This window comes from Balaenoptera acutorostrata, chromosome 6, assembly GCF_949987535.1.
Source record: "Balaenoptera acutorostrata chromosome 6, mBalAcu1.1, whole genome shotgun sequence".
In the NCBI taxonomy this organism is placed as follows: Eukaryota; Metazoa; Chordata; class Mammalia; order Artiodactyla; family Balaenopteridae; genus Balaenoptera; species Balaenoptera acutorostrata.
Window position 1 is genome coordinate 114,663,523 of NC_080069.1, and position 25,240 is coordinate 114,688,762.

General features: G+C 43.5%; 2 protein-coding genes across 4 annotated transcripts in view; one reads left to right on the forward strand and one right to left on the reverse strand.

The window, feature by feature from the left end:
• NEK6 (NIMA related kinase 6) overlaps window positions 1-1,661 on the forward strand; it is an 85,063-nt gene extending 83,402 nt beyond the window's left edge. For all 3 annotated transcript variants that reach the window (XM_057548119.1, XM_007194696.3, XM_007194697.3), the window contains exon 10: window positions 75-1,661. In XM_057548119.1, the coding sequence (XP_057404102.1) occupies window positions 75-185 (111 nt within the window). In that variant the 3' untranslated portion in view covers window positions 186-1,661. The remainder of the gene's footprint in view (window positions 1-74) is intronic.
• A 1,070-nt stretch (window positions 1,662-2,731) lies between these two features.
• PSMB7 (proteasome 20S subunit beta 7) overlaps window positions 2,732-25,240 on the reverse strand; it is a 56,448-nt gene continuing 33,939 nt past the window's right edge. The window contains exons 7-8 of the mRNA XM_007194695.2: window positions 5,364-5,515; window positions 2,732-2,963 (exon numbers count right to left, since the gene is read on the reverse strand). Of these exons, the coding sequence (XP_007194757.2) occupies window positions 2,852-2,963; window positions 5,364-5,515 (264 nt within the window). The 3' untranslated portion in view covers window positions 2,732-2,851. The remainder of the gene's footprint in view (window positions 2,964-5,363; window positions 5,516-25,240) is intronic.

Here is a 25,240-nt window from a genome sequence, read left to right on the forward strand (position 1 = left end):
AGGGTTCATGAGTTAATGCAGAGCCTCAGCAAGGCTGCTTACGAATAATACACGTATCATCCTCTCCCTTGCAGTTACGAGAATTGGTCAGTATGTGCATCCACCCTGACCCCAACCAGAGACCCGACATCAGCTACGTGCACCAGGTTGCCAAACAGATGCACGTGTGGACTTCGAGCACCTGAGCGTGGATGCAGCGCGCCTTCTCAGAAGCCACACCGCTCTGCCTTACCTGAGTCTTCTCTCCAAAGTGGCCACCTGGTAGCCGAGACCAACTAAGAAAGACAAGAGGGTTCAGCAGGTTCCCCAAAGAGGGGCCGGGCTTTACAGCAGATGCTGAATACAGGGCTGCTGGGGGGAGGGGCACTGGTCACATGTTACTGGTGGTCAAATTTGAAAGTCCTTTCTTTAAACTGTTGTGAACACTCTCAGCTGGGTTGTTAACAAGGGTGGATGGTTCAGTGAGCCGCTGAGGCACCTCTTATATCTGGACTGTAATGTGAATCTTTCGGATAATTCCTTCAGTGACCTGTCAAGGTTTGAACTAACAGGAGAATCCAGGAGACTGTGTGATTTGTAGTGAGCCTTTTAAAATGGTTAGTAGTAAGTTTGGTTTAGCTCTTAGAATCTTTTCAAACAATCAAGCTGTGTGCTTAATTTACTCTGTTGTAAGGGGAGAAAGTGGAAATAATTTTTTAAGTAGAGTGGAGATTTTCCTAATATTTTTATCTACGTTTATAACTTGATGAATGACGATGAGGCGAACCCAGCATCTGGTATAGAGGCAAATAGTATTTGAAAGCCATGAGTGTTTTCTGTGCAGCCCGGCTCAGCCGTCCTCTCCTGAACACCTGCTAGTACTAGGCACCTCACCTGCTTGAATGCTGGCAGTTCATTTAATGATCAGTGTTAAGTGTTTTCTTCCGTGAGAAGGAAGCACAGGATACGAAAGATATGCGGGCTTTGCCCTCAGGCTATTCTCTGTACAAGTTCTGGTTCTGCACCTTCCTAGCATGACCCTGGGCAAGTTTCTTAGCCTCTCTGAGCCTGTTGCCTCATCTGTAAAATGGGACTAATAACATCTACCTTCAGGGTTGCTGACAGAATTTGAAATAAAATATGTAAGTTACCTAGCACATTGTAGACGATCCAAAAATGGTAGCCACTCACCCCTTCACAAAGCTGAAGTCCATGGACCATGTAAGTCAAGAGTTAATGTACAGCCGTATTCTTTGTAGGAAACCAGAAATGTGTTCATTTATTTCTTGTTCCCAAATAGGATTAACTGTGAAGACTAATTTATAAATGTGAACTTAAGGAAAACTCAAGCTCTGAAGGAAATAAGTTTGAATTCTGTTTTTACACTCAAGTTAATCCTCAAATGGTCTAAGTTGTCATCCACGACTTAGTGACAGTTCAGCCCTCCAGAAAGAGTACATGCCTGTCCGCTCCACTGGTGTCCTGGTCAGGAGCTCTGACCAGGCCTCCCTGGGGATAAAGGATTTGGGCTGGGCCACTGCGCTGTTTCCATGTGTGAACTCTGTTCTACTGTAACACTGTCGTCGGGTTTGAGAAATTTTCTTCAGATGCAGCCTCTGCTTTGTACTCATTCTCCATGGTTGAAATAAAATGGGGTAAGAGGGGTTCCTTCTGTGAATGAGTACGATTCATGAGTAATTTAAAACAGCTTCACACCGCAGCACAATTTCTAGAGCCTCCTTTAAAAGCACAATTTCTAGAGCCTCCTTTAAAAACACAATTTCTCAGGCCTCAGACAGTCTGAGTAATCTGGGAATTTTTTTAAGCTCCCCAGATAATTTTGATAAATCGTCAGCCAAGTTGCTATCCTAAATAATTCCATTGTTCTCCCCACCCACTCCTAGCAGTTTAACAAGGGAGGCTGGCCCAAGAGTGTGCTCGCTCTGCAAGACCACGGCGCCAGGCCTCTTTCTCCTGTCCCCCCAGCCATGCTTGCTCTGGGGGACAGTCAGACCCTGTGTCCTGTCTGGCACTCACCACTGAAAGTTTTTCTGATTCCAGACAGATTTTTTGCAAATACTCTGCTTACGGCTCTCAGAATCCCTACTGTGTCTGTCTCCCTTGGCAGTATCAGCGTTGGACACAGATGAACTTGCTTTCTGTATGCCATCCGCTTTTGACACCATGAGAACAATTCTGCCTACTACTCGGACCCTCTGGAGGTATACAATTTCAACCATTCACCAGGCTTGAGTGTTTGAGAAACGATGATATCCTCATCATTACAGATAGTAAGGCCCAAAGCATTCTTTTGACTTCAGTGAAACTGGCCAAAGTGGAGTTCACCCAGGTTCATGCAGCTATAGCAAAGCAAAACTGTCCACCTACCTGCTTTTTCTTGGTACTCAGAACTGATCGTCTCTATTTCTTTCCTACTTGGCTGTTGGGGTAAAAGGCTGTGCTGCACTCATCCTAAAAAAACAAAAACAAAAACCTGGGACTACCCTGAACAAAGAGAAAGTAAGTTAGCACAAGGGCTGCGTGTAATAAATGTTCAACTGAAGAATCAGAGCAACCCAATCTGACTTCCTGCAACAAATGAGGCCTCGTCTGTTTTTAGAAGGGTTAAACTGCTCTTACACCCACCTGAATGCAGAGTAGTATTCAGGGAGGGATTAACATCCTGAAGGGGAGGCCAGGTCGATGGGCCTCAGCAGCCCAAAAAACCACACAGCCCCGAGACTTCAGCCACTTAACTTGGTTTTCATTTTTTATTGGGTTCATTCAGCAAACACTGGCCGAATGTCTTACAGGGGGAGCCTCCATTGCCCCCAGTCTTCTAGAGCAATAACCAGACATCCACCAACACCATTCAGGAAGTGTCCATTGTTTGGACTGTTTCTTCCAGCACCTCAATTTCTAGGGTAGTGACTTTTTCAGTGAGGACTGCAGTGGTCCCTTTCTCACACCTGTACCGGCCAAACCTAATGAGAAAAACAAACGCAGAGAGTTAGGATCCCCCCAAGGGGCCTGATGGAGGGCTGGAGAGAGCGATAAGTATGCAGGCAGCGAGCAGGCCTGGACTGGTATCCTGGCTCTCCTGACTCCCAGTTCTGCGACCTTGGGAGGATTCAGCTCCCCCAAGGTTCACTTTCCTCGGCTTTCAAGTGCTACAAAATGGGGATACCTGGTAGACATGATGCACATGAAAAGAGATAATATAGAGCACCTGGCACTAGGTGGACATTCAAATTTCCTTCCCCACCTCACCATCCCCAGAAGATGCTGGAAAGCATTTGGGCCTCTGCCTTCAAGCTTCAACCTCCCTAAAGTACCTTTCAGTAACCAGCAGGAAGCGAATCCTTTCATTAAGCTGCCATGGCCATTCTCTTGAATAGTAACAAGAATGACATAACTGTTACCTTAAACACTTTAAAAATATTTGGAAGCATAAACAGTATAAAAATGACCCGCAGCCAGACTCTGGGCTTGTCACTTTTGACCACACTCCCGAGACTCAAGAAGGGAGAGTTAACTGTCCCCACAGGGACATGGTAGATCAGCACAAGGACACACCCAACACCACCCTTCTCAAGGTGAATCTGACAGAGGTTTCTCTGAGCACAAGGCAGTCTAGAAGATAAAAATCTGAACGGCTGATTTTACAGTGGGGCCAGGAATTACAACACTGTCAAACAGCAGCACAAGTCCAACTGTTCCTCTCTTCTGTCCCCAGCTGGGACACTATTTCTGTCAACCTGACATGGACTAAGAGGAGGCTGCTGGCTGTGCCATGACTACGTGCTCCCTGAAGAGCCAGCCTCTCAAATGGGAGCTTGTGCTTGAAGACGGCAGGAAGCAGAAAAAAGAGGGCGACACAACAGAGCTCTGTACAAAACCAGGAGTAGGCACAGCCAAGAAAAGCTGGCCTTTATTTCTGCGAAAACTTCCCACGGTCCCCACAAAGTTCTCTTCAAGGATCCGAACAGCAGCACCTTTTTAAGATGTGCCCCGCCCCTCCCCTGCTGGTGTGAAGACGCTGTTCCTTCCCCCACACTGGATGGACCCGTGGCAGCTTGTGGCCTTGGAGCCAGAGCCCCATGTGACTTCTGTGCGCCTGACTCATCTGATCCACAACGTCTGTGGGAGGTGTGGACACAACAAGAGCCTCCTCACCATCCTGGTTTACAGCACCTGTTTCAGCAACACGAGGGGAGGGCTTCTACCTGAAGCAACAGTGGGCTGCACAACAGGGCTGCAGAGGAGCCAATGGGAACGTGCAAGGCCAGGTCCAACACAGCCCCAGGCCTGAAAGGTTGCTTCCCTTCCCACCTAGGGCCCGAGAATTCCATGGGCTCATTAGCGATCACCTAGTCTAGCTCCATCATTTCCAAGACAGGTGCCCAAAGTCACCACACCAGGCCATGACAGGTCCCCACCCCGAGCCAGAGCTCTTTGCTGCTGTGCTGCCCTACCCCATCATGAACACGTCTTCACAATGCTGAGCGCACACTGCGGTGAATACCCACTGGTTCTCAATGTTCTATTTGTTCCTTGTGAATTACTCCTGACTTGGAGTTGAGTACATGTGGTGGGAGTTAAAGCAGCATCGTGGAAGGTGATGTGCTTGCTCTCCTCCAGTGGAGCTTGGGGCTCAGTTTATAAATGCTGCTGTGTACGCTGCTGTCAGATGAAGACAGCTGGAGCAGAGCTCAGAAGCCACATTTTGAGCAGCTCAGCCTCCAGGAAGAGGTCAGGCAGCTGGACGGCCGTACAGGACTGCTGATGAGCAGCTCACCTGCCACCAGGGCGGGACACCTTCCAGTTCCGCCCGCAAATCAACTAGAAGCTCGCCCCCCTCTCCGAGCTGGACTGCACCACGGAGAGCAGTGCCTGCTCGGCATGTGCCACGGGCTAAATGGCATGGCTCCCTCCACAGCAGGAAGCAACAGTTGGCTCCCAAGGGTAACTTTCAGAGACTCTTAACCAATGGCTGATAACCATCTAGGAAATGGAAACCACTCCGAGGAAAAGCTATGGGTTGGATGCCCTGGAGAATGTACCTTCTCACAGAATTTCATACAGAATTCAGAGGCATCTTTAAGAGACTAGAGAAAGGACAGCACGTGATTCAAAGCTCTCCCCGCAATCCCCAGTCTAGGAGTCTTTCCACTCAACCTCTCCCATCAACATTTTACAAACTATCACTTTTCTACACCTGACAGCAGCCCACAATCATAAAACAAATAATGATTCAAAGGTCTGTTGAATAAAGCTGGCTTGGGGACTCTGGCTTTACTTAACGTGGGTAAGAATCAAGAAAACCCTGTCCAGATGCCGTGAATATAAAAAGGGTGGCCACAGGAAGAATCTCCTTCACTTACCTGGTTCCCTTCTTATTAGGCACTGAGTACGGGCGGAGAAAATCCAGCTTGCTCTTGCTGATGACACAGAGATCAATGTTACTTCCAGACCCCAGGTCATTGAAGATGCCAGCTGCTATGGCTTCACTCACCAGCTTCTTGGCTTCCTCCTCCTGAGAAAGAAAATATCAACAATAGTGTCCCCAGTCAAATGGAGGGTCTGTTCTGATGTCCACAGAGTGCTTTCACAAGCAGTAAGAGAAAAGGAAAAGGGAAAAAAAAAGAAAGCCAACCTGTGAGGTAGGCATTGTTTTCAGTGCCTGTTTCATAAATGAAGGAAAGGTCTCAAAGTACCTCAATATCTGCCCAAGGTTTCTCAGCTGGTAAGTGAGAGACCCAGGCCTTTCAAGCCCTTTATGCACACACTCCCTCTTTATCTTAAACAAACCGCTTCACGTCAGACGCTCACCACATAACTGAGAACTGTGGGCTGACAGGGCAATTTATCATCTAAAACAGGGGTTGGGAAACTTTTTTTTTTTTTAATTTATTTTATTTATTTATGGCTGTGTTGGGTCTTCGTTTCTGTGCGAGGTCTTTCTCTAGTTGTGGCAAGCGGGGGCCACTCTTCATTGTGGTGCGCGGGCCTCTCACTATCGCGGCCTCTCTTCTTGCGGAGCACAGGCTCTGGACGCGCAGGCTCAGTAATTGTGGCTCACAGGCCCAGTTGCTGCGCGGCATGTGGGATCTTCCCAGACCAGGGCTCGAACCCGTGTCTCCTGCATTGGCAGGCAGACTCTCAACCACTGCGCCACCAGGGAAGCCCTGGGAAACTTTTTACAAAGGGCCAGGTAGTAAATATTTTAGACTTTGTAGATACACAGTCTCCATCATAACTACTCAACTCAGTCATGGTAGCACAAAACAGCCACAGACAATATGCAAACAAGTGGGCGTGGCTTGTGCCAATAAAACTTCATAAAACAAAAATGGGCACTGGGCTGGATTTGGCCCATGGGGTGTAGTTTGCAGGCCCCTGATCAAAAATGTCCAAAAATGGTTGGAATCTGCTTCCTGGTAACATAATGAAGAAAGTCAGTATCATGGGGAAAAAACACCAAAACACAGCTCTGGGGAAATGTTGGCAGAGCCAAGGGTAGGACCTCTTGCCCAAAAGAATCTATCCCCTCCCACTAATGAGTCTGCATGTTCACTGAAGTGATTCCTTTCTTTGAATCACTCTCTTACTTTTCCTTTAAGAGCAAGTCTAAGTCTCCAACAATTACTGGTGGAAAAGTAGATTAATTGATTTCTTACCAAGAAACATCAGACTCAGGTTAACTACAATGCAGTGTAATAAGGGCTAACGGATAACTGAGAAGGAGCTGTGAGAACACTGGCTGGGGTCCGTAAAGCTTCAGGGAGGGCTGAAGGACAGGTTGCACACCAGGCACTCAGAAAACAGGGCAGTGAAACAGAAGGCAGGCGCCAGAGGCAGCAGGGCAGGACCTGGGGAACACCAAGTTCAAGCTCTCTACGTAACAAGGACAAAAAATGAACCAATCTCCCAAAGAAGAGATTTTAACTTGAGCTGTAGCCCACCTTCCCCGTACACCAGGGCATGAGAGTCCATAAACATGCAAGCTGAAGTAAAGAGCTCATCCAAGTAACATCCTTGGAGAAACACGGATGCCCTGCCCAAAATTCCAGCCTGAGATCAAAGAGCAGGTCCACTGTCTTCAAGTCCTGAGAAGATCGGAGAGATCTCTCAGAGCTCCTGCTCCTCTGCCTGCCCTAAGCCAATAAGTGGGATTCCAGTGACATGAGCATTCCAGTGACATGAGCGCCCTCTTCAGACTCAGAGAAGGATAGAGAAGGCCCTGCTGGAAATGGGATCCTCAGCAACCCAGCAGCAGGGGCTGCGGGGGTTATTCTGACCTTTATCCCACCAGGTTTTTCCACTTCCTGAGTGGCACCTATGTGGGGTCAATGGAACCAGTTATTCTCTTGTGCACATACAGCCCCACAGAATTCATGCAAACATGATCCTCTAATCAGAAGTTCCCTCCTGGGATTCCCAAGCCTATGGAGGCCAAAAGCCTTACCAGAAACCAGTGAAGGTGGTAGCAAATAAAGCATCCTAGAGCAGGAGATGGCCGCCGCCGCTGCTGCTGCTGCTGCTGCTGCTGCTACCATAGACATGGCAAAAACCAACCACTAACTTAACAAGTGCAAAACCATTCCAACTTGCGTCTGTTAATAAATAACCCGTGGGGCGGGGGGAGGGGGGGGAGGGGCGTCCTGTGTATCAGAGCATCTTGCTTATACCTCTGCTCCTGACCTGCATCTCCTCTTCTCTTCTCTGCTGTTTTACTATTTTGCTTTGTCATCACTGCTTTTCTCATCACTGCTGCTGATGCCTTGAGCCAGCCAACAGTACCAGGTGGATGTCACGAATGCCACTGGCAGCACTTAGTACTGCAGATTTAAATTTCCCAAATTATTTTATATTTGGGGACGGGGATGGGGGAAGACTTACAAGAAACTGAAATATACACATTATATTAGGCGTGCATATCTGACATCAATCCATTACAATCCACTGATACCAGGATGCGGACAGTGCTGAGATTACAGGTGAGTCTTCCTCTATTTTGCAAATATTCTTTAATGTGAGTAGATAAACTTATAAAACTTAAAAATGTGTAAAATGTATTACATATAGCCTGAGTTACTCATAAAATTATCATGTGTGCTATTATTTAAGTGTAATGCTTTTAAAAATTGGAGAAATATACCTTTTAAATTCCTCCCACCACCACCCCCCCCAATTCTAGGGAAGATAATTCATTAAGGAAGGAAATATCACAAGTCTCTGATTTTCTTTCCCCAGTCCTACCCACCTCTCATACACACAGGACTGAAGATGTTATGAAATGGAATGAAGTTTACATTTTATTAAGCACCTACTATAATGTGCCAAGTACTGAGTTAGGCACTTTGATGATCATCATCATTTTTACCCCTGCCCTTAACCATCTTCTGAGGTTGGTACTGTCAGAAACTAAGGCTGAGAGAGTGTCAATGACTTGCCAAAGGTCACATAGCTAATAAATAGTTAAAACAGGCCCACTGGGCTCCAGAGCCAGAATGCCACAGCACACAAGCTCATAAGTTATCTGTCTCAGCTCTGAGCTGGGGGCTCCTGAGCAAGTTGGGGACAGTGGGCAGCAGTCCCTTGATTCAGGGTGTCATTCCCCCATCAGCAAGGATCTTCAGAACCTGAGCAAGTTTAAGAGAAAGATGGTGGTTGCCAACTTCTCTTTGAGCCAGCTAGCAGTCCCTCTGATGGTCATTTCCATGGCAGGGGGAAGCACTGTTTCCCAAACTGCCCACAGACCACCACTTAAACATTTCTACAATGTGATATGGCAGAGATCAATATTAAGATCCAAAGTCTTATTTCACATATTCCTCACTTCCACCAAAAACCCTCAAAAGGCAAACAGAGTGAAAATTACCAAGGCTGTTTTGTCTGCCCATTACTTACATAGTTAATGTCTTCAACAAATATTTAGACACCTACTATGTGCCAGGAATTGTATCATATGACAAATATGGTCTTTTACCACAGTATTTCCATACCCAGAATTCTAGACACATATGCAAATATGCTACTGGGCATATTCACACTGTGTTTTCTTTATAGTGAATTTCACAATTAAACAAGTCTTGTCTTTAACACGTGCTACCAAATATTTAGGAAAACTACTAAAAAAACCACAAACTAAAAGCAAGAGGTGGGGAAAACACCACATTTTTATCTGTCTCTGGCTCACAATAAATGCAGAAGCATTGTTTCTTCCTTTAGGATTCATTCTTCATGAGGAAATTGCCTCTCCCTTTTCTGGAAGAGGCAAAGTGACCTAATAAGTTCTGAGCAGCATCCGCCTGGGGACAGCTGCTACAGAGGGGCTCTGACGAGGGCCCTGCAGAGCCTGTGACCCCAGCTGTAAGGCTCTCTCCCACTGCCGGGCCAGCATCCTCCCCTGGCCAGCTGCTCATGGATTTATGTTGCTAGTCACAAGGGAACTTGGATTCAATGTGTAGACAGAGCAGCCAGACTCATCCAGGCTATTAAAATAAATTAATTAATTAATTTAAAAAAAAAAAAAAAAGGCTCTCCACGCCAATGACAGCTTCCTTTTACTTTGAGCTGCTCAGCCAAAAGATCACCATGATCCTGGTGCTCGAAAGTTAGCTGGGCAACCCAGGTTCAAGGTCATCTGGCAGATGTGGAGGCAGACACACTGGGTTTGAATCTCCAGTTTCCTACTTACTTACTGCTGTGCAACCTTGGGCAAGTCATTTCACCTCTCTGAGTTCACTCTCTTCCTCTGTAATACAGAAATGCAGTATAGAAAGCACCTACTATAGGGTCTGGCATATAGTTATTACTTAAAAAATGGTAACTTATTTAATACAGCAATCCAGAGGGCTCCTAGAAACACAGTTTATCTCTAAGGAGTGGCTGCCTGTACCAAACCCCAGGCCAGGAGAAGGAGGTCCAAACAAACCTGCTGACAAATCTTCACACAGTGCTGTGGAGAAGTTCCTATAATAATTAATCCAAGCAAAAAGTACACTCCCTAAAAGTTCAGAGAATATAAAAGGAGCACTTCCTGCTTTATGGCTACGAAGACCAAACTAACTGGGAATATCAGTCCCCCGGGCCACCCCTGCTTCTTAAATGAGATTACAATAAGAGTGATGTACTACTGTACTACAAGTCAGCTGTGACAAGCAGCACTTTATAGAGCTATCTGTTTGTCTCCATCACTGCATCGCACAATGTGTCCCTGGACTCCAATGTGCAGCTCCATTTACCGCTACATGACAAATGGGCAGCACTTGTAAAAGGCAAAAAGAGGTCCATGTCGGCCATGTAATGGTCACCACAGCTGTACCCAAGTGCTTGAGGGGACAAAACAGACCCCCAAGTTCATTAAACTGACCAGTAATGGATCTTTCAAAAAGTGCCTTAGGAATCGTACAGAAAAGGCTAAAATAAATAACTCAGCATGGAAGGCTAATCTGAAACGGTGTTTGATAAATTATTTATAACACAGGCGATTGTCTGCATTTAATATTGCAGCTACTAGTAGCATCTTTAAAAGATGATTTATGTGTTGTAATGCTATTAAACTTTATATTGGCCCACTGCTAGCTATAAAGTCTGCTGAGATTTAGAGAATGAGTTTTAAACTGTCACTGCAACATCATAGGAGATGGAGACTGTATTAAATCTTTACTTTAAACCTGTTATCTAGAGAGTTGCATTTTGTAGACACTCACAAACTGACAGATTACCTCAGCATCCGCTATGGTGCAGGTCCAAAATAGTGCTGCAAAGAAACTTTTCCACATTATTCTTGTCTACAGCTACAATCAAATTTCTCTTCTCACTTAAGTGATTTTTAGATTGGGAATGTCACCAGAGTAAAATGTAGGTGCTCCAGCCAATGGGCACCCTGGACAGTTCAGCATCAAATTAACACTCTTTAAATAAACCCTCGACATTCTACTGTTCAGTTCTGCTTTCTGAACAGTGCTTTACTTACATTGGGGGCAGGCGAAATATTAAATATGCATTTGACTAAAAACCTAACATACCATTTTAAATACAGCTTTGGAATCTGAAAATACACATATATGGCAAGTCATCTGAAACAATAGATTTGTAACTAAAATTTCTTAAAGAAGTTAAAATAAAATTGGTTATTTGCTGGAAAATACATTCCATTTATGTGGCTGAGGCGCTAACGTTAAGGCGGTTGAAAAAGAAAGAAATATTCAGCCTTCTTCATAAAGAAGGGAGCTCCCCTGGCTCTACTGTTTTTCAGGGCATTTCAGAGGCACCCCTTTGCTTTCTGTCCCACCGTCAAGGCAAGAGTCAGGGGACAGTGGCTCTCCTACCTTTGCTCGAGGGGAATAAGGATGTGGGTGGCATCATAGCTGAACTCTCCCACAATTTTCACCAATTTTCCTATTTGCAGTTAAATCTACAAGGACCATTTAGTTCACAACAGTTTGCTCCTTTACTAAAAACTAACGATCTTACTCAATAAGAACTGAAGCAGTCCAAATTCGTCTTGGAAAAAATCTGCATAATCTTTTGTCACTTTGATTTGAAACAGCAAAAAAAAGCTATTGCTCTGATGATCTGCAGCAGAACAGATTAAAGTCTGTGTGTGACAAGAGTCTGGACTCTAAAAAGAGGACCAAAATCATGCCATTTCCATCCCAGGCAGCTAGCACAGTGCTTGGCATGAATGTCGACAAATGAAAAAAATGAAACATCAACTTCAAATGCATTCACGGCTTTGCCAAACTAAAGCATGAAATTAATTATGAAACAGATCGATACCAAAATGGGCTAATTCCCTAACTGCACCAGTCCCAACTGGGGACCAGGGAGCAAGAGCATTCAAAGACAGTTACACACACGAAAGAAAGGAAGAGGTTTAAACACAAGGTTCTGCAGTGGCCTGTTGACAAGCTGAGGTTCTGACTATGTCACTGATGTGGCCTGAAGGAGTCATTCATGGCTGATGGTTGAATAAAATTTAAACAGCTCAAAAAAGTGTTTAAAAACAGTCTCCCCAAAAGCAGTGTGCTTCCTGTACCATGCAACAGACCTGATGTATCCCCTGTATAGCCACATATTTTACAGTGGAAAAAGTTAATTTTTTTTTTCAGAGTGGACCGTGTGACAAAAACAAAGGTGTCTGAGTTTTGTTTTTGGCTTGAGCTGTTTGGGTTAACACGGTCTGCCTGTGTAAACACCTGAATTGTCAGGTGTAACTGAGCTGCAGCTGGCGCTAAGTGTGTCCAGAGTGGGGAGTGAGTTAGTGACTGTGTCTTTAAGGTCTAGATGGTGCCGCCATTTCTTCCCTCAGAAGCTTTTGCGGCATCCAAGATCTGGATGACGCAAATAATGAAGGACAAGCCGGCTGAGGGTGCAGGAGTGATTTAAGAGGTTTTCAGCCGGGACGGGAAAGGGAATTCATATTCAAGGAACTGCCAACCAAGTCCCTGCCAACTTGGCCTGTCCCAGATCACTGAATGATGCAAAAGCCTGAGCACAACCCGGGCTAGGAGAGATGTGAAAGGCTGCACAACCACAAGGGGCCAGAAAAGGCCATCCCAGAACAAGAGAAGCCTGGAAGAACTGGGTCACTAATGAACACAGTGCTTAACTCTCTCTGAGCCATAGGGGGCCATCAGAATGGGGATAATGCCTCTGTCCAAGGGCTGTCGGGAGGAATAAAGGGAAGGGAATGCCCCGACAGACAGACTTTACAAAGAGAATTGGCAGCAAGTTCAAGAGTAGAAAGAAAGAGGTAAGGGTGTGAGAGAACTAACATGGACACCCACCACATCCCTGGGTCTGAGCCAAACACTTACGGTACTTATTTGATCCTCATTATCTCCACCTGTACCACAGAGGAAACTGAGGGGCAAGAATGGTTGGCTGGTACAATCAAGGCCCACGGCTGTGTGTAAGTGGGACTCAGGGATCTGTGCCAAGTTAGTGCCTGGCACCACCAAAGCCTATGTCTTCCTATCCCACCACAGGAAAAAAGGTGGTGGGCAAGAGGTTTTGCTGGATTCTGAGACAGCTAACGGAAGGAAAAACACCTAGGCTTCCAGAGGGAAAAGGACCAAGAGAGACGGGAACATATTGCTTTCCACAAGGAGAAGAAATCAGCATTCACAGCATATGTGTATACAAATATATATTTCCAAGGCTGCACTGAATCAAATATAATCAGAGAAAAAAACAAAAAACAAGAAAGACTGGGTTTAAAGAGTGAGAAATATGTTCAACAATCCTCCGAATGAAAACCAAGCCACCCCAGGTAGTAATAAGATCTTAATAATATTTCTCTCTCTCCATAAAACAATGCGGTCAGTGATAACTCTGCCGATAAACTCCTGGAGATGTTGCAAGGGCTATCGCCTGAAAAGAAGCGGGGGGGGGAGGGGGGAGAAATGAAGTAAATTGGTCACAGCAAAGGTAAAAAAGAGCCACATTCACATCGAGCCTATCTACCTCCAAAGCCTGTAGGGTAGGAAACCTGTGCCGAGTGTAGGGTGCGTGGGAAGGCTACAGGGGCTGTTACACTGTATGATCCTGCTTCTACAGCCCCACAGGGATCAGGAAGGATTGGAAGGAGATCCAAGGAAGTACAGAGCACCCTTGTTCTAGGACATTTAAAGATGGCTAAAAATGAGGCAAATTTCAAATGATGCAAAACCCCTGAAACAAATGTACAGGTCAGCTTAGTTCAGCAAACATTTACTAATGCTCTGCTCTGATACTAATACACTCCATGGACACTATGCCACACACTGGCAATAAGGCCTGAACAGATGCAGATCCTGCCCACAAAGAGTGCAGAGTCCAGAGGGAAACAAGTACAATATGGTAAGAGTCCTTAAGAGGCAAGGCTGACAATGGAACTACGAGTGTACAGAGGTCTCACGGGGCTCGGGTGATAAAGACTGGGCTGTGTCTTGACACTCAAGTAAATGGCAGCCAAGCCAAGGCGTAGAAGTGATGGCAGGAATAAAGCTATGAAAATGGGAAGGAGAAAGGGTGTGGTCATGTAGGCTAGTTCAGCATGGTTGAATCCCAGAGAGCCTCACAGACCATACAGAGAGCTGACCCTTCACACTAGTGGGAAAACGTGGAAAATTTTAAGCTGGCAAATGATGTAGTTAGATGTGTGCTTTTTGAAACTGCAGCCTGGAAGCAGTGGGGGAGGAGAGGCCAAAGGCAGGCGACAGGAAAGCAGGAGATGATAGTATTCCCAGCGAGTGCCAGTGGTGATGGTGGGCCTGGGCTGGCGGGGGAGGACCAACAGCAGGACTGGGAGGTGAACGTGGGAGAGGAGGAAGCAGCAGGCAGGTGGGAGTGCAGGAGAGGGAGAAGCAGAGAGTGCCACCTGGACTTTCAGCATCAGTCACGGACACTGACCAAACTCTAAACAAACTCAGCCTTCACAGAAAGGCCTTTTGTAACTTCTTGGCAGCTGTTTTTCTGGTGGGTTGATGGGAGACAATGATTAACTTAATTATATATTCTGCAGCAGGAACTCTAAAGAGTGTCGCCAAAAAGGCACAAGATAAAGGCAGAGCCAATGAAAGTATACTGAGGTTATTCTGGAAAAAATGACCTGGGCTGGAACCAACCTGTAAATGCCACTTCACTGGTGGCAGGGCTCTCAAAATACTCCTGTTTGGCCTCTGGAGTGTGGTAGAAAGAGTATAAGGGAGTAGTTACCTACGGGGGCAAGAGCCAAAAGACTGTAAAGAAGGAAGCTCTAAGGGAGATTCATGGTCACGAGGGTTTGGCCATGTGCAAGGTACAGTTCTGAGGAAGCAGAAGCAGACAGGCCTAAGTAAAGCAGACAAGCAGAGACAGGATGGGGCAGGAGAGCCCGATCATGAGGTGCTACCAACTCAGATACTGTTCCATGAGGCCTCTGCCAACCACCTTTTCCTGGGACCCCAGGCACACATGGCCTTCGGATACACTGTTACTTAAGGTTCTTGGGGGGAAGAGGGAGCCTTCCAAAAGGGCATAAGGAAACTTCTGGAGTCGATGGATATATCTGCCATATTGATCATGGTGATGGGGGCTGGGGAGGAGGAGGGAAGAGGCAGAGGCAAGAGAATTAAGATCCAGGAGATCCAGGTATGAATCTAGTCTTGTTACTTACAGCTATGTTACCCGGGTGGTAAAGCCACTCAACATTTTTAAGTCCCAATTTCCTCATCTGCAAAAAAGGCCTAAAACCATCTAGCACCAGGGCAGTTATGAGGATTAAAAGACTCTTTGCACAGGAGAAACTGCTAGCACAGTGGCTGGTATGCAGGAAACCCATGATGAATGCTAAACTGACTGGATTCTACCCTCTTTCTAACTTACACAAACGGTTATCAAAAGCTTAACCCTTGGGCTTCCCTGGTGGCACAGCGGTTAAGAATCCGCCTGCCAATGCAGGGGACACGGGTTCAAGCCCTGGTCCGGGAAGATCCCACATGCCGTGGAGCAACTAAGGCCGTGTGCCACAACTACTGAAGCCCACGTGCCTAGAGCCCATGCTCCACTACAAGAGAGGCCACCGCAATGGGAAGCCCGAGCACCACAACGAAGACAACAGCAACTAGAGAAAAGTCCACGCGCAGCAACGGAGACCCAACGCAGCCAAAAATAAATTAAATTTAAAAAAAAAAAAAAGCTTAACCCTTTCAGAACTACCAATGCAGTGGGCAACCGATAATAACTCAGTACTTTGTTTTTTCGACCTCTAGTTCAAAGCAAATCAATTATGAAACAAGCAATTATACTGCAAATGAAATTCAAAATGACGCCATAAAACTGTTCACATGCACATCTTCCATAAACTTCACTGCCATGTCAATAAGAAGTGTACTAAGTAGCACATTTTCACTTATTATACTTCACTAGAAATTCTATTCTAAAAGGAGGAGAAAACAGAACTTACATTTACTGTTTGCAGGCACTGTGCCAAGTACATTCTTCCACTTACTCTTCCAAATAACCTTTTAAGGTAGGTACTACCCCTTACGCCCATTTTACAAATCCAGGAAACCAAGGCTCAGAGAGGGAAAATGACTAACCCAAAGGCATATGGCCAACAGCTAGAAGGCCTGAGATTCAAATAGTTTTGTCTAACTCCAGAACCCATGGATTTTTCACTCAAGACAGCAGAACCTCCAAACAATTAGCGTCTAAAAACAGTAATGATACTTGTCTAGTCCTTAGATGTAACTGGTTAATCACTCATGGGTTTATCTTTTTAAAGTACCTCTAAAATTCTTCAAGGTTGCAAACATATTGCTTAAATAATGTTACTCTATCATTCCATCATTCTTCTGGCTTGTTAAGAACATCCTGATGAATTTTTCTAATACAGAATGTACATTCATCAAATCCCAAAGCAAAAAGCCTATCAAATTCACTGTATCAGTACTACATTAAAATGTTTATATCTCCCTAAAATACATGCATAAAACCTCTCAGCAAACAGAATGAGTCAAATTGTTTTTTAACCACCTTGTATGTCAATAAAAAAGATACCATTTAACTTAATTTTCCCATCAGGCCATTTGTTGATTGTAAATCTTAACTGAAACAGACCAAGAAAAGGGCATTTTAATTTTCTTTTAACATTTTGGGGCAAGAAGTAGTCAGAGGATAAGAGAGCAAACTTTTGTTAAGCCTACTGCAATTTACAAATATGGTCCTCCTAACAGTTCCTTCAGGTACTGACTTTAAGCCCATTTTACAAATGAGTTTTATATTTTACAAACTGGGGCTACAGGTGTTACAGAAGAAGCAAAAATCAATCTTCAACCTAAACATCTTCAAAGTCCATGCATACACTTTCCATCATGCCCTGTTCTTATTCCTCTACCACCCCAATTCAATTTACCTGAGTTAAAAGAAACTAATATATTTGTCAAGGAATCAAAGTTAATGAATCCTTAAGTCTTTTCAGCATTCCAATATCACCACAGTTCTGATTTTAGAAAAAAACATATTCCAACATTATGAGAGGGTGACAACGACTATGAGTGTGATTGTGTTCTACAGATACAATGTTCACTGCAAATATTTTCAAAAATCTGTACTACTAGGTGGAATTTTAAAATATCTATTTAGCACAACTTCATATTTTAAAAAATTTTTGTTTCTGCACAATTTCAGGGTTAGGGGGGAGTGGTATAAATTACCTCACAGAAACCAGCAAGTAACATTATCTGTTAAGGTTAAAACTTTAACTACCTTCCTGAGGTATGCTGCTGGGGTCTCATTACAGCAGGCGATCTCACATTCTGCCATGCACAACACACTAAGTACCAGCATCTCCCAATTACATTGTAACGTAAATCTCAAAGGACATTTGAAAAGTCTACACAGCTCCTGCACCCTCTGCCGAAACACAACCACCTCTAATGGAACGTGGCAGCTTTCTAAACTAATATTCACACGCAGGGACAGGGAAGCTAAGTGCGGCCTTATCCCACACTGAAGAGCGGATGCTAATTAAAAGCCCACACTGACTCGGGAAATGACCACTCAGACAACTTTAGACACTGTCTGGAGTTTTGTTTTCCTATTTCCAAACATGTTCAGCTGCCCAAACTTCCAGGATTACACAACTGAGAGAAAGTTAGAGGACGAGTCCTCACACCTTTGTATGTGGTGATGCCCCTCTTCTGGAATAGCTTCCTCTCCTCTTCAGTCTCCCTACGCCACCCCTTCCTCAAACCCCAAGACAAAAAGAATTTCAAGTGAGGAGTCACATACTCTTTGAGGCCACCTTGAAGTTCCCCAGACAGATTTCACCAATTCCTCTGATCGTGACCACTACGTCCCCCTTATATGCACCATTCTCGTACTTTCAGTACTGTGTGTGGGCCTGTCCACCAACCCACTAGGCTGTAAATGTCACTAAGAAAGGGCCCTGCCTCATAATCAGACATAGAGCTTGGCACCTGGCTGGAGATAAACAGAACTCAGGTGAATGGATCTCAAGGCCGCCCTTCACATCTCAGAATGACCACCATCTCTCAATAGTTTACAGAAGCCTTAGTGGCGACTCTAATGGGGATAAAGAAGATGTTCTTCCGGTGGTGTAGGTACCACTTCTGGTTTCTTTGCCCACTGCTCTTTTGCCTTTGCCAACTTTTATGTGTCTCAGAAGTCTTTGAGAAAGCACCTTTTTAAAAAAGCCTTCAAACCAGCAGAGGTATCCAAGGTACATTTGTTCTTACTGTAATCATTTGGCTATTTCTGGAACTGTTTTTACTTCGGTTAGCAAAACCTAGACTTGATACAGGCTGAGATGCAAAAAAAATAACTGTCATAATAGTAGTAATGGCTTTGAAACATCTCATCTAAGCCAACTTCCTCATACCTCTTAAGAATTGCCAATCCCTTCAAATATTGGCAGTTCCATTTATTCAGGTCTTCCGATACATAAAATTTGCTGACTTTTCCCCCTTGAGTTGATGCAGATATATGAAAACCTTATAAAAGCTTTTTTTTTTTTTTTTTTGGCTAGAAATGAAACTTCTCTGCCTGTGAAAATTATCGGGGCATTTTAAAATTACCATATGTTTTAGATCAGAAGGTAAAAACAGTACAGCAGCCCATGAAAACATTCCAGCCCATGAAAGCTTACAATTAACTCATTAAAATACAGTTCAAGCCCTCAAGTTCCCCTACTCTTGTAGGCAGTGGTCCCATTTAACATTTAAATATCCTGTGTCAGTAAGTTTACCATTTTTATGTTCATTTACATGTACAATGTAAACATACATAGGTACCACATTTAAGTATTTAGCCCCAAATGTTATTTTAAACTTAATTTTTCCACAGAGCTATTTGATTTTTTAAAAAGAAGAAGACAAAACTTCCCCAAAATCCTTAATCACACTTCAGTGTACATTAGCGAATGTATAATGTGTGACTGCTTTGTACACCCACATGCCCACTACCTCCCCCTTTCTAATACCGCACACCACACAAGTATAATAAACCATGTTAATATTTCATACCACTGTGAAATATGCTGGAGTATCAATTCAACATCTGCTGTCTTTAGGGTCCGGGAGTCCCGCAGAGACACTTTCAATTTGTAATTGAGTTCTATGCTGAATTAATCAGCAGTTTATCTTTTTTACTAAAATAATGTCTTCACCACTAACCCAGATTTACACTAACAATTTATGCCAAATTACCTGCCAAGGCAAAACTTGTAAGATTCTAAGCTACCATCCAGTAACACTCAGTCCTATATTTCATTTCTTATATTTCTCTAACCTATACACAAGAAAAGTAGAAATCCATTGTTCAAGAGCTTGCAAGCCTCTACCCACAGATGACCTCCTGGATTTGAGACACAGAGCCTCACTTCTGACAGTGAAATTCAAGCAGCCGGGGTGGAGGGTGTGGGTTCCCATCCTCTCCTGAAAGCCACCGTTCAAAGTTTTTATGATTCAAAATTTTTACAAAATAAGATTTCTAGAATGGAATGAAATCAGTAAGTAATAAAAGAGCTTCTTTTATTTATTTTCCCAAGGAGCTATGACATTCCAAATCTTGGCTTGGATTGAGTAACAAAAAAGACAACCTACATAAAGGAAGCATTTTTTTAGTACCTTAAATTATGTCCCTGAGACCCAAGTTAGCAAAGGCAATTCAATTTGATAAGAGATAAAGAAGTCTATTTTTCTCTTTGATAACATGATGCCAAATATATTAGCAATAACATCTTCCTTTTAATTCCACCTGTATAGTTGAAAGTCACCAAACATTTATTTCTATCCAGCATTATCCCTAGCTCTTACCTCTCTCTGATTCAAGAGTCTCTGGTCACAAAGAAGTTACATTCTGTCTGCTGGATCCTTGCCACAGGTGCAGCAAGCAACATACTTTGTGAAATATTTCTCCTATATAGTATATTTTCCCCTACCTTTCACAGTTATAGTAAATATGTAAAGCAAAAACATCTCAAATGGAACACCTGCTCCAAAGAAATGCATCATAAATAATTACCTATCTACTACCGAGTAAAATAATCCCTTGTTTTCAAGCTACTTTGCCCATAGCCGTTTAAGGAATTTCCACCGTCATACAGAATGGTCTCTTTCAATACTATCTCTGAATTACAGCACCAAGTGTATGCATTCAGCTGGTACCCAATTAGCACCTGCTGATTGATTACATATTACTGATTATATAAGAAAATGAAATTCAGTGTATACACAGCAGGGTAGAAGACCTGGAAAAATTTTTGCACAGAAATATTTTTGGTGGAAAAATCAACAACGATTTTCAAAGTCAATAACTATGGCAGTATACCATTTGCAGTGTTCTCATTACTCTTCAAAGAATTCGAAATGGAGAACTTCAAATATTACAGAGGGTCAGTTCCCTTAGATTTGTTGATTCTTGAATTCCAGAGGCCTGGCCCCAAGTGGCCGTTTCTAAGTCAAGGAAGATGAAGGAATCCAAAGGGAGAGAAGCAATTATGTACCTGTGACATTCCAAACTCTGTATGGCAGGGAGCAAAGTCCTGCTCTTGAATCATCAGGTGAAACAGCAGAGAGAACTTCCATCTGCCTTACAAAACACCACACGATGAAAATGTGAGCAAGAAGATCCAAGGGAGTAACCTTAACTCAAGAAGTCCTTTTCTGCCTCTCCAAAGCTGGCCCACCAGTGGGTTCAAATTCAGGAGAACAAACTCACTCTTTCAAAAGGGGACAACTCAAAACATCTGATGCTGGTGAGACGCTTTAAACCATCAACAGTGTCTTATCATCTATTCTAAAGGTTGAATGGTAATTCTCCAAATCACTCACTGAACCATAAGGCCAACTTTAGTATCTGTTCATTTCTAAAATTAAGTCTTTAACTCCACTGGAAATCACTACCAGGAATAATTCTATACAGGGCCCCAGGGATTATATCTTTGGGTTCTGAAACCTCTAAAAACTTTTTTTTAATGTTAAATACAATGAGAGAAAATTACTGGGGAAAAATTAATACATTTTTGATCTAACAAAAAAGACACACTTTACTATGTCTAATGTTTCAGGTCTTAAGGAAAACCAATAAGCAGGAATTACGACCAAAAGCAAATGACAGAAACAGCCTCAGGGAGAGCCTCTAAAAGGGACCTTCCAATAGTTAAACACACAACCATCCCAATTACTGCCCAAATCCAGTGCATAAAGAAGTGTGTCAAATATTTCAATAGTTACATTTAAACATTTCTGTAGTTGCATTAGTTCTTAACCAATAAGGAATCCATCAGTTAAGACAATGAGACACCAACTCACACCCACCAGGATGGCTATAATCAAAAAGCCAAATGATAAATGTTGGCAAGGGTGTGCAGAAACTAAAATCTTTATACACTACTAGTGACCCAGCCACTTTGTAAACCGGTCTGGCAGTTCCTCAAAAAGTTAAACATAGAGAGTTACCACATGACTCAGCAATTCTACTCCTAGGTATATATATACCCAAGAGAAATGACAATATATGTCCACACAAAAACCTGTACACAAATGTTCACAGCAGCACTATTCATAATGGTCAAAAAGTGAAAACAATCCAAATGTCCATTAACTAATGAATGGGTAAATAAAATGTGATATATTCATACAATGGAATACTACTCAACCATAAAATAATGAAGTATCAATACATGCTACAAGGACGAAATATTACGAAAATACTGTAAGTTAAAGAAGCCAGTCACAACAGACATATTGTATGATTCCTATTGTATGAAATGTCCAGAACATGCATATCTGTAGAGACAGAAAGTAGATGAGCTGTTACCTCGGGCTGGGAGGGCTGAGGAGAAATGGGGAGCGACTGCTAATGGATATGGCATTTCTTTTGAGGGGCATGAAAATGGTCTAAAATGGATTATGGTGATAGCTGCACAGCTCTGTGAATATACTAAAAACCACAGAATTGTACACTTAAAGTAAGTGAGCTGTATGCATGTAAACTATATCTCAATGAAGCTGTTATTAAAATAATAAGGCATCCAACATTTTTAGAATAGAGGACCTAAAAAAAAGTCAAAACATCTAGTGACAAGTCACCCATCAATCAAAGAATTCACATTCTGATAGTAATTTTTTTAAAGCTAGAGATCACAAGAAACAAAAATGTCAGCATAGATTCTTAGGAACATTTCATAAGGATTAATTTTGGCTTTAAGTATATATATTTTTTCCCAGATATACAAGATACCTAAACAGATGTAGTACCAGACAAACATAACCTTAAAATCTAAAAATCTGGAAAAGTGAGTCAAGTTCAGCTTATCAAGCTGACACCTATTAAACTGCTACAAGAAAAACAGTCTTAAACACCATCAATATCAATACAGACAGGAAAATCATTGTTTATGATAGCTATCGAGGGCAAGTTTTTTGTTTTGTTTTGTTTTGTTTTTAATTTTGCGTTTACTTAAAACTCTGTTTGATGCTAGCAGGGTTCAAGTCACACAGGAAGGTGCTCGGCTAAACACTGATCATCTTCCTTGATCTCCATTGTCTGCTGTGTGGGTTCCGCCAGCAAACCTCCCAGCGAGTGGTCACCTTCCTATGGAGTCATTAAACCTCTGAATGTCAGCTGGTGGGATTAGCCAGCAGCTTCCACACCTGAGCCCCCGTGGCAGGGACAGAGGCATTTGGATCAAGATCACTAATGAATACAGAATTCATATGCCGCTTGTCAGGGCTCCTGAGCTGAGTCGCACAGATGCAACCTGAATAAGACGGAGGACAGAACAATTGTTGACGAAGATTAAAAAGTTTTGGCAGTTGGGGTAAAAAGAACACCTCATTATTCAAATATGATAGTCTTGCTTATTTATTTATTTTTGGTTCAAGTTATTCATGATTTGCCTCAAATGGACAAATGCCATTCACCAATATTTAAAGGCTTATTGGTCTCATTACTAAATTTGAAGAAGGCTATGCCATCTGAACGTTAGCTATATAGAGAAAAACAGCTCCCCTGTAAATATTTGAAAACTCTGAGGGAAAAAACAACCTCAGGATATTTGCGGGGGAGGACAATTAAAAGATGAAAATAAATTCTGATGAATTCAAAGAGAAGAAAAAAAAAACCTTCCGTAGCCAAATGACTTACTTATATTTCCCAATATCTCTGTATTTCTAACTTTGCATCTTTCCATCCCTGGGTTCCTTCCAGTCACTGAGCTCACCAAAGAGGTTTATACACCTCCTCTGACATTCGTCTGGCTTCGTGCCATCTTCACAAGACCTCATCAGAGAAAAGGAATAGCCCAAACAGCCCACACCTCTGCTCACCTGGAATAAGATGTCTTCCCCACTCTGCTGTCAAAGAACTACAGGCCTAGCAAAGAGGCAGAAGAGCAGGGTGATCGATCACATCGGAGGGCCAGACTGACCAGGGTTCAAACCATGATTCCATCACTGCCCGGCTGTGTGACCTCGGGTAAGGTATGTGACCTCCCTACACCCTATTTTTCTTCTCAACAAAACAGGGATAACAAAGTACAGACCCCACACGATTGTTGAAAAGTAAATAAGATGATGCAGACAAAGCTGTTAGAAAAGAGCTTGGCACAGCATAAGCACTCAAAAAGCATCAGCTATTATGACTGCTGTGTTTTCAATACCTTCTCCCCATAGCAAAAAGGCAAATATTTCCATAGCCTGTGCTATGTGTTAAACAGGCTTCTTCTACTGTCATGACCACTAGCTAGGCCTGTCTCCAATTTTAAGCTTTCATATAAGAAAGAAGAATCATACCTAGGACTTCCCTGGTGGCGCAATGGTTAAGAATCCTCCTGCCAATGCAGGGGACATGGGTTCGAGCCCTGGTCCAGGAAGATCCCACATGCCACGGAGCAACTAAGCCTGTGTGCCACAACTACTGAGCCTGCGCTCTAGAGCCCGCGAGCCACAACTACTGAGCCCACGAACCTAGAGCCCGTGCTCCGCAACAGAAGCCACCACAGTGAGAAGCCCGCACACCGCAACGAAGAGTAGCCCCTGCTCGCCGCAACTAGAGAAAGCCCGCGTGCAGCAACGAAGACCCAACGCAGCCAAAAATAAATAAATAAAATATAAAATTTAAAAAAGAATCATATCTATATCATCAAGCCTGACACAAGTACAAATAATCATGTTAATCGTTGCTATGTGATGTTTGTATCCTACTACTGAATTACTAAAAAATAGAAGCAGCTGCCATATTTTAGAGCCAATTTTGTGTGAGCCATCATATGAAGTGCTTTACAGACCACACCTAATCCTGACAGCAACCCACAGGCAGGTCTCTGGATCCCCGTCTTCTGGATGAACAGCGCCGGGCTGTGGCTTGCCCACAGTCGTGCCGTGCGTACAGTGGAAACACACTCACAGCCCAATCCTCTAGCTCCTAAGCTCCTGTGCCCTTTTCCATCTGACCACATTGAACTCATGCTCTATGCTTCCCCTTGGGACCAGTCTATGTGCCAAACTGAATAGATTCTTTTTTTTAAATCAAAATAATGCAGATCTCTTACACTACTGTCCATCTGCATGGCACAAATAAATCTGAAACTTCAGTGTCTTTCTACTATTAGACTTAAACAAACAAAAAACTACAGTCACTTCTAAAATTTGCTATAGAACACCATATTGGTATCAACTCTTTCATTATTTAAAGTGGATCTATAGCTGCCTGCAATGACAGATTAATTCTGTTTCCTCCGTAGCTACGTGTTTGGCATCACGTTTGTGAGGTAACCACAAGCCTTTAGGGCGATAGCTGCTCACATCTTTAGCAATAAGGGCTTCTCTAGAGGCCAGCACTTGCCAAGTGATGAAATATGACTCCATAAATCAGACGGCTGAAGTGGCACTTGTATACGTCACCATCTATCTTTGCAGCTTCTCTCTAAAGGGTATAGGGGAAGAGCTCATCCCTCGGTATTGTGACCAGAAAAAGGACCATCACAGTTGGCACTGACTAAGCATGTGCTACTTAAAACTGAAGACACACTAAGACTGGGGGAAAAAAAGATCCTGCTGGTGTTAGCACGCCTCAGGCAGTGGTAGAAGCTTCAGCAACTCATCTTCAAAAGGCAGAGAGCCAGAGCTCTAGAAACCTGCAAAAATTGGCTAAGCCTGCAGTCTTCATTTCTTTCAGTTGAGCATCTTCAAAGTCTAGAATTCTAACTGTAGGGCACAGCAGCTGCCACTGCAGATCTGATCCTCTCAGCTTTTGGCAG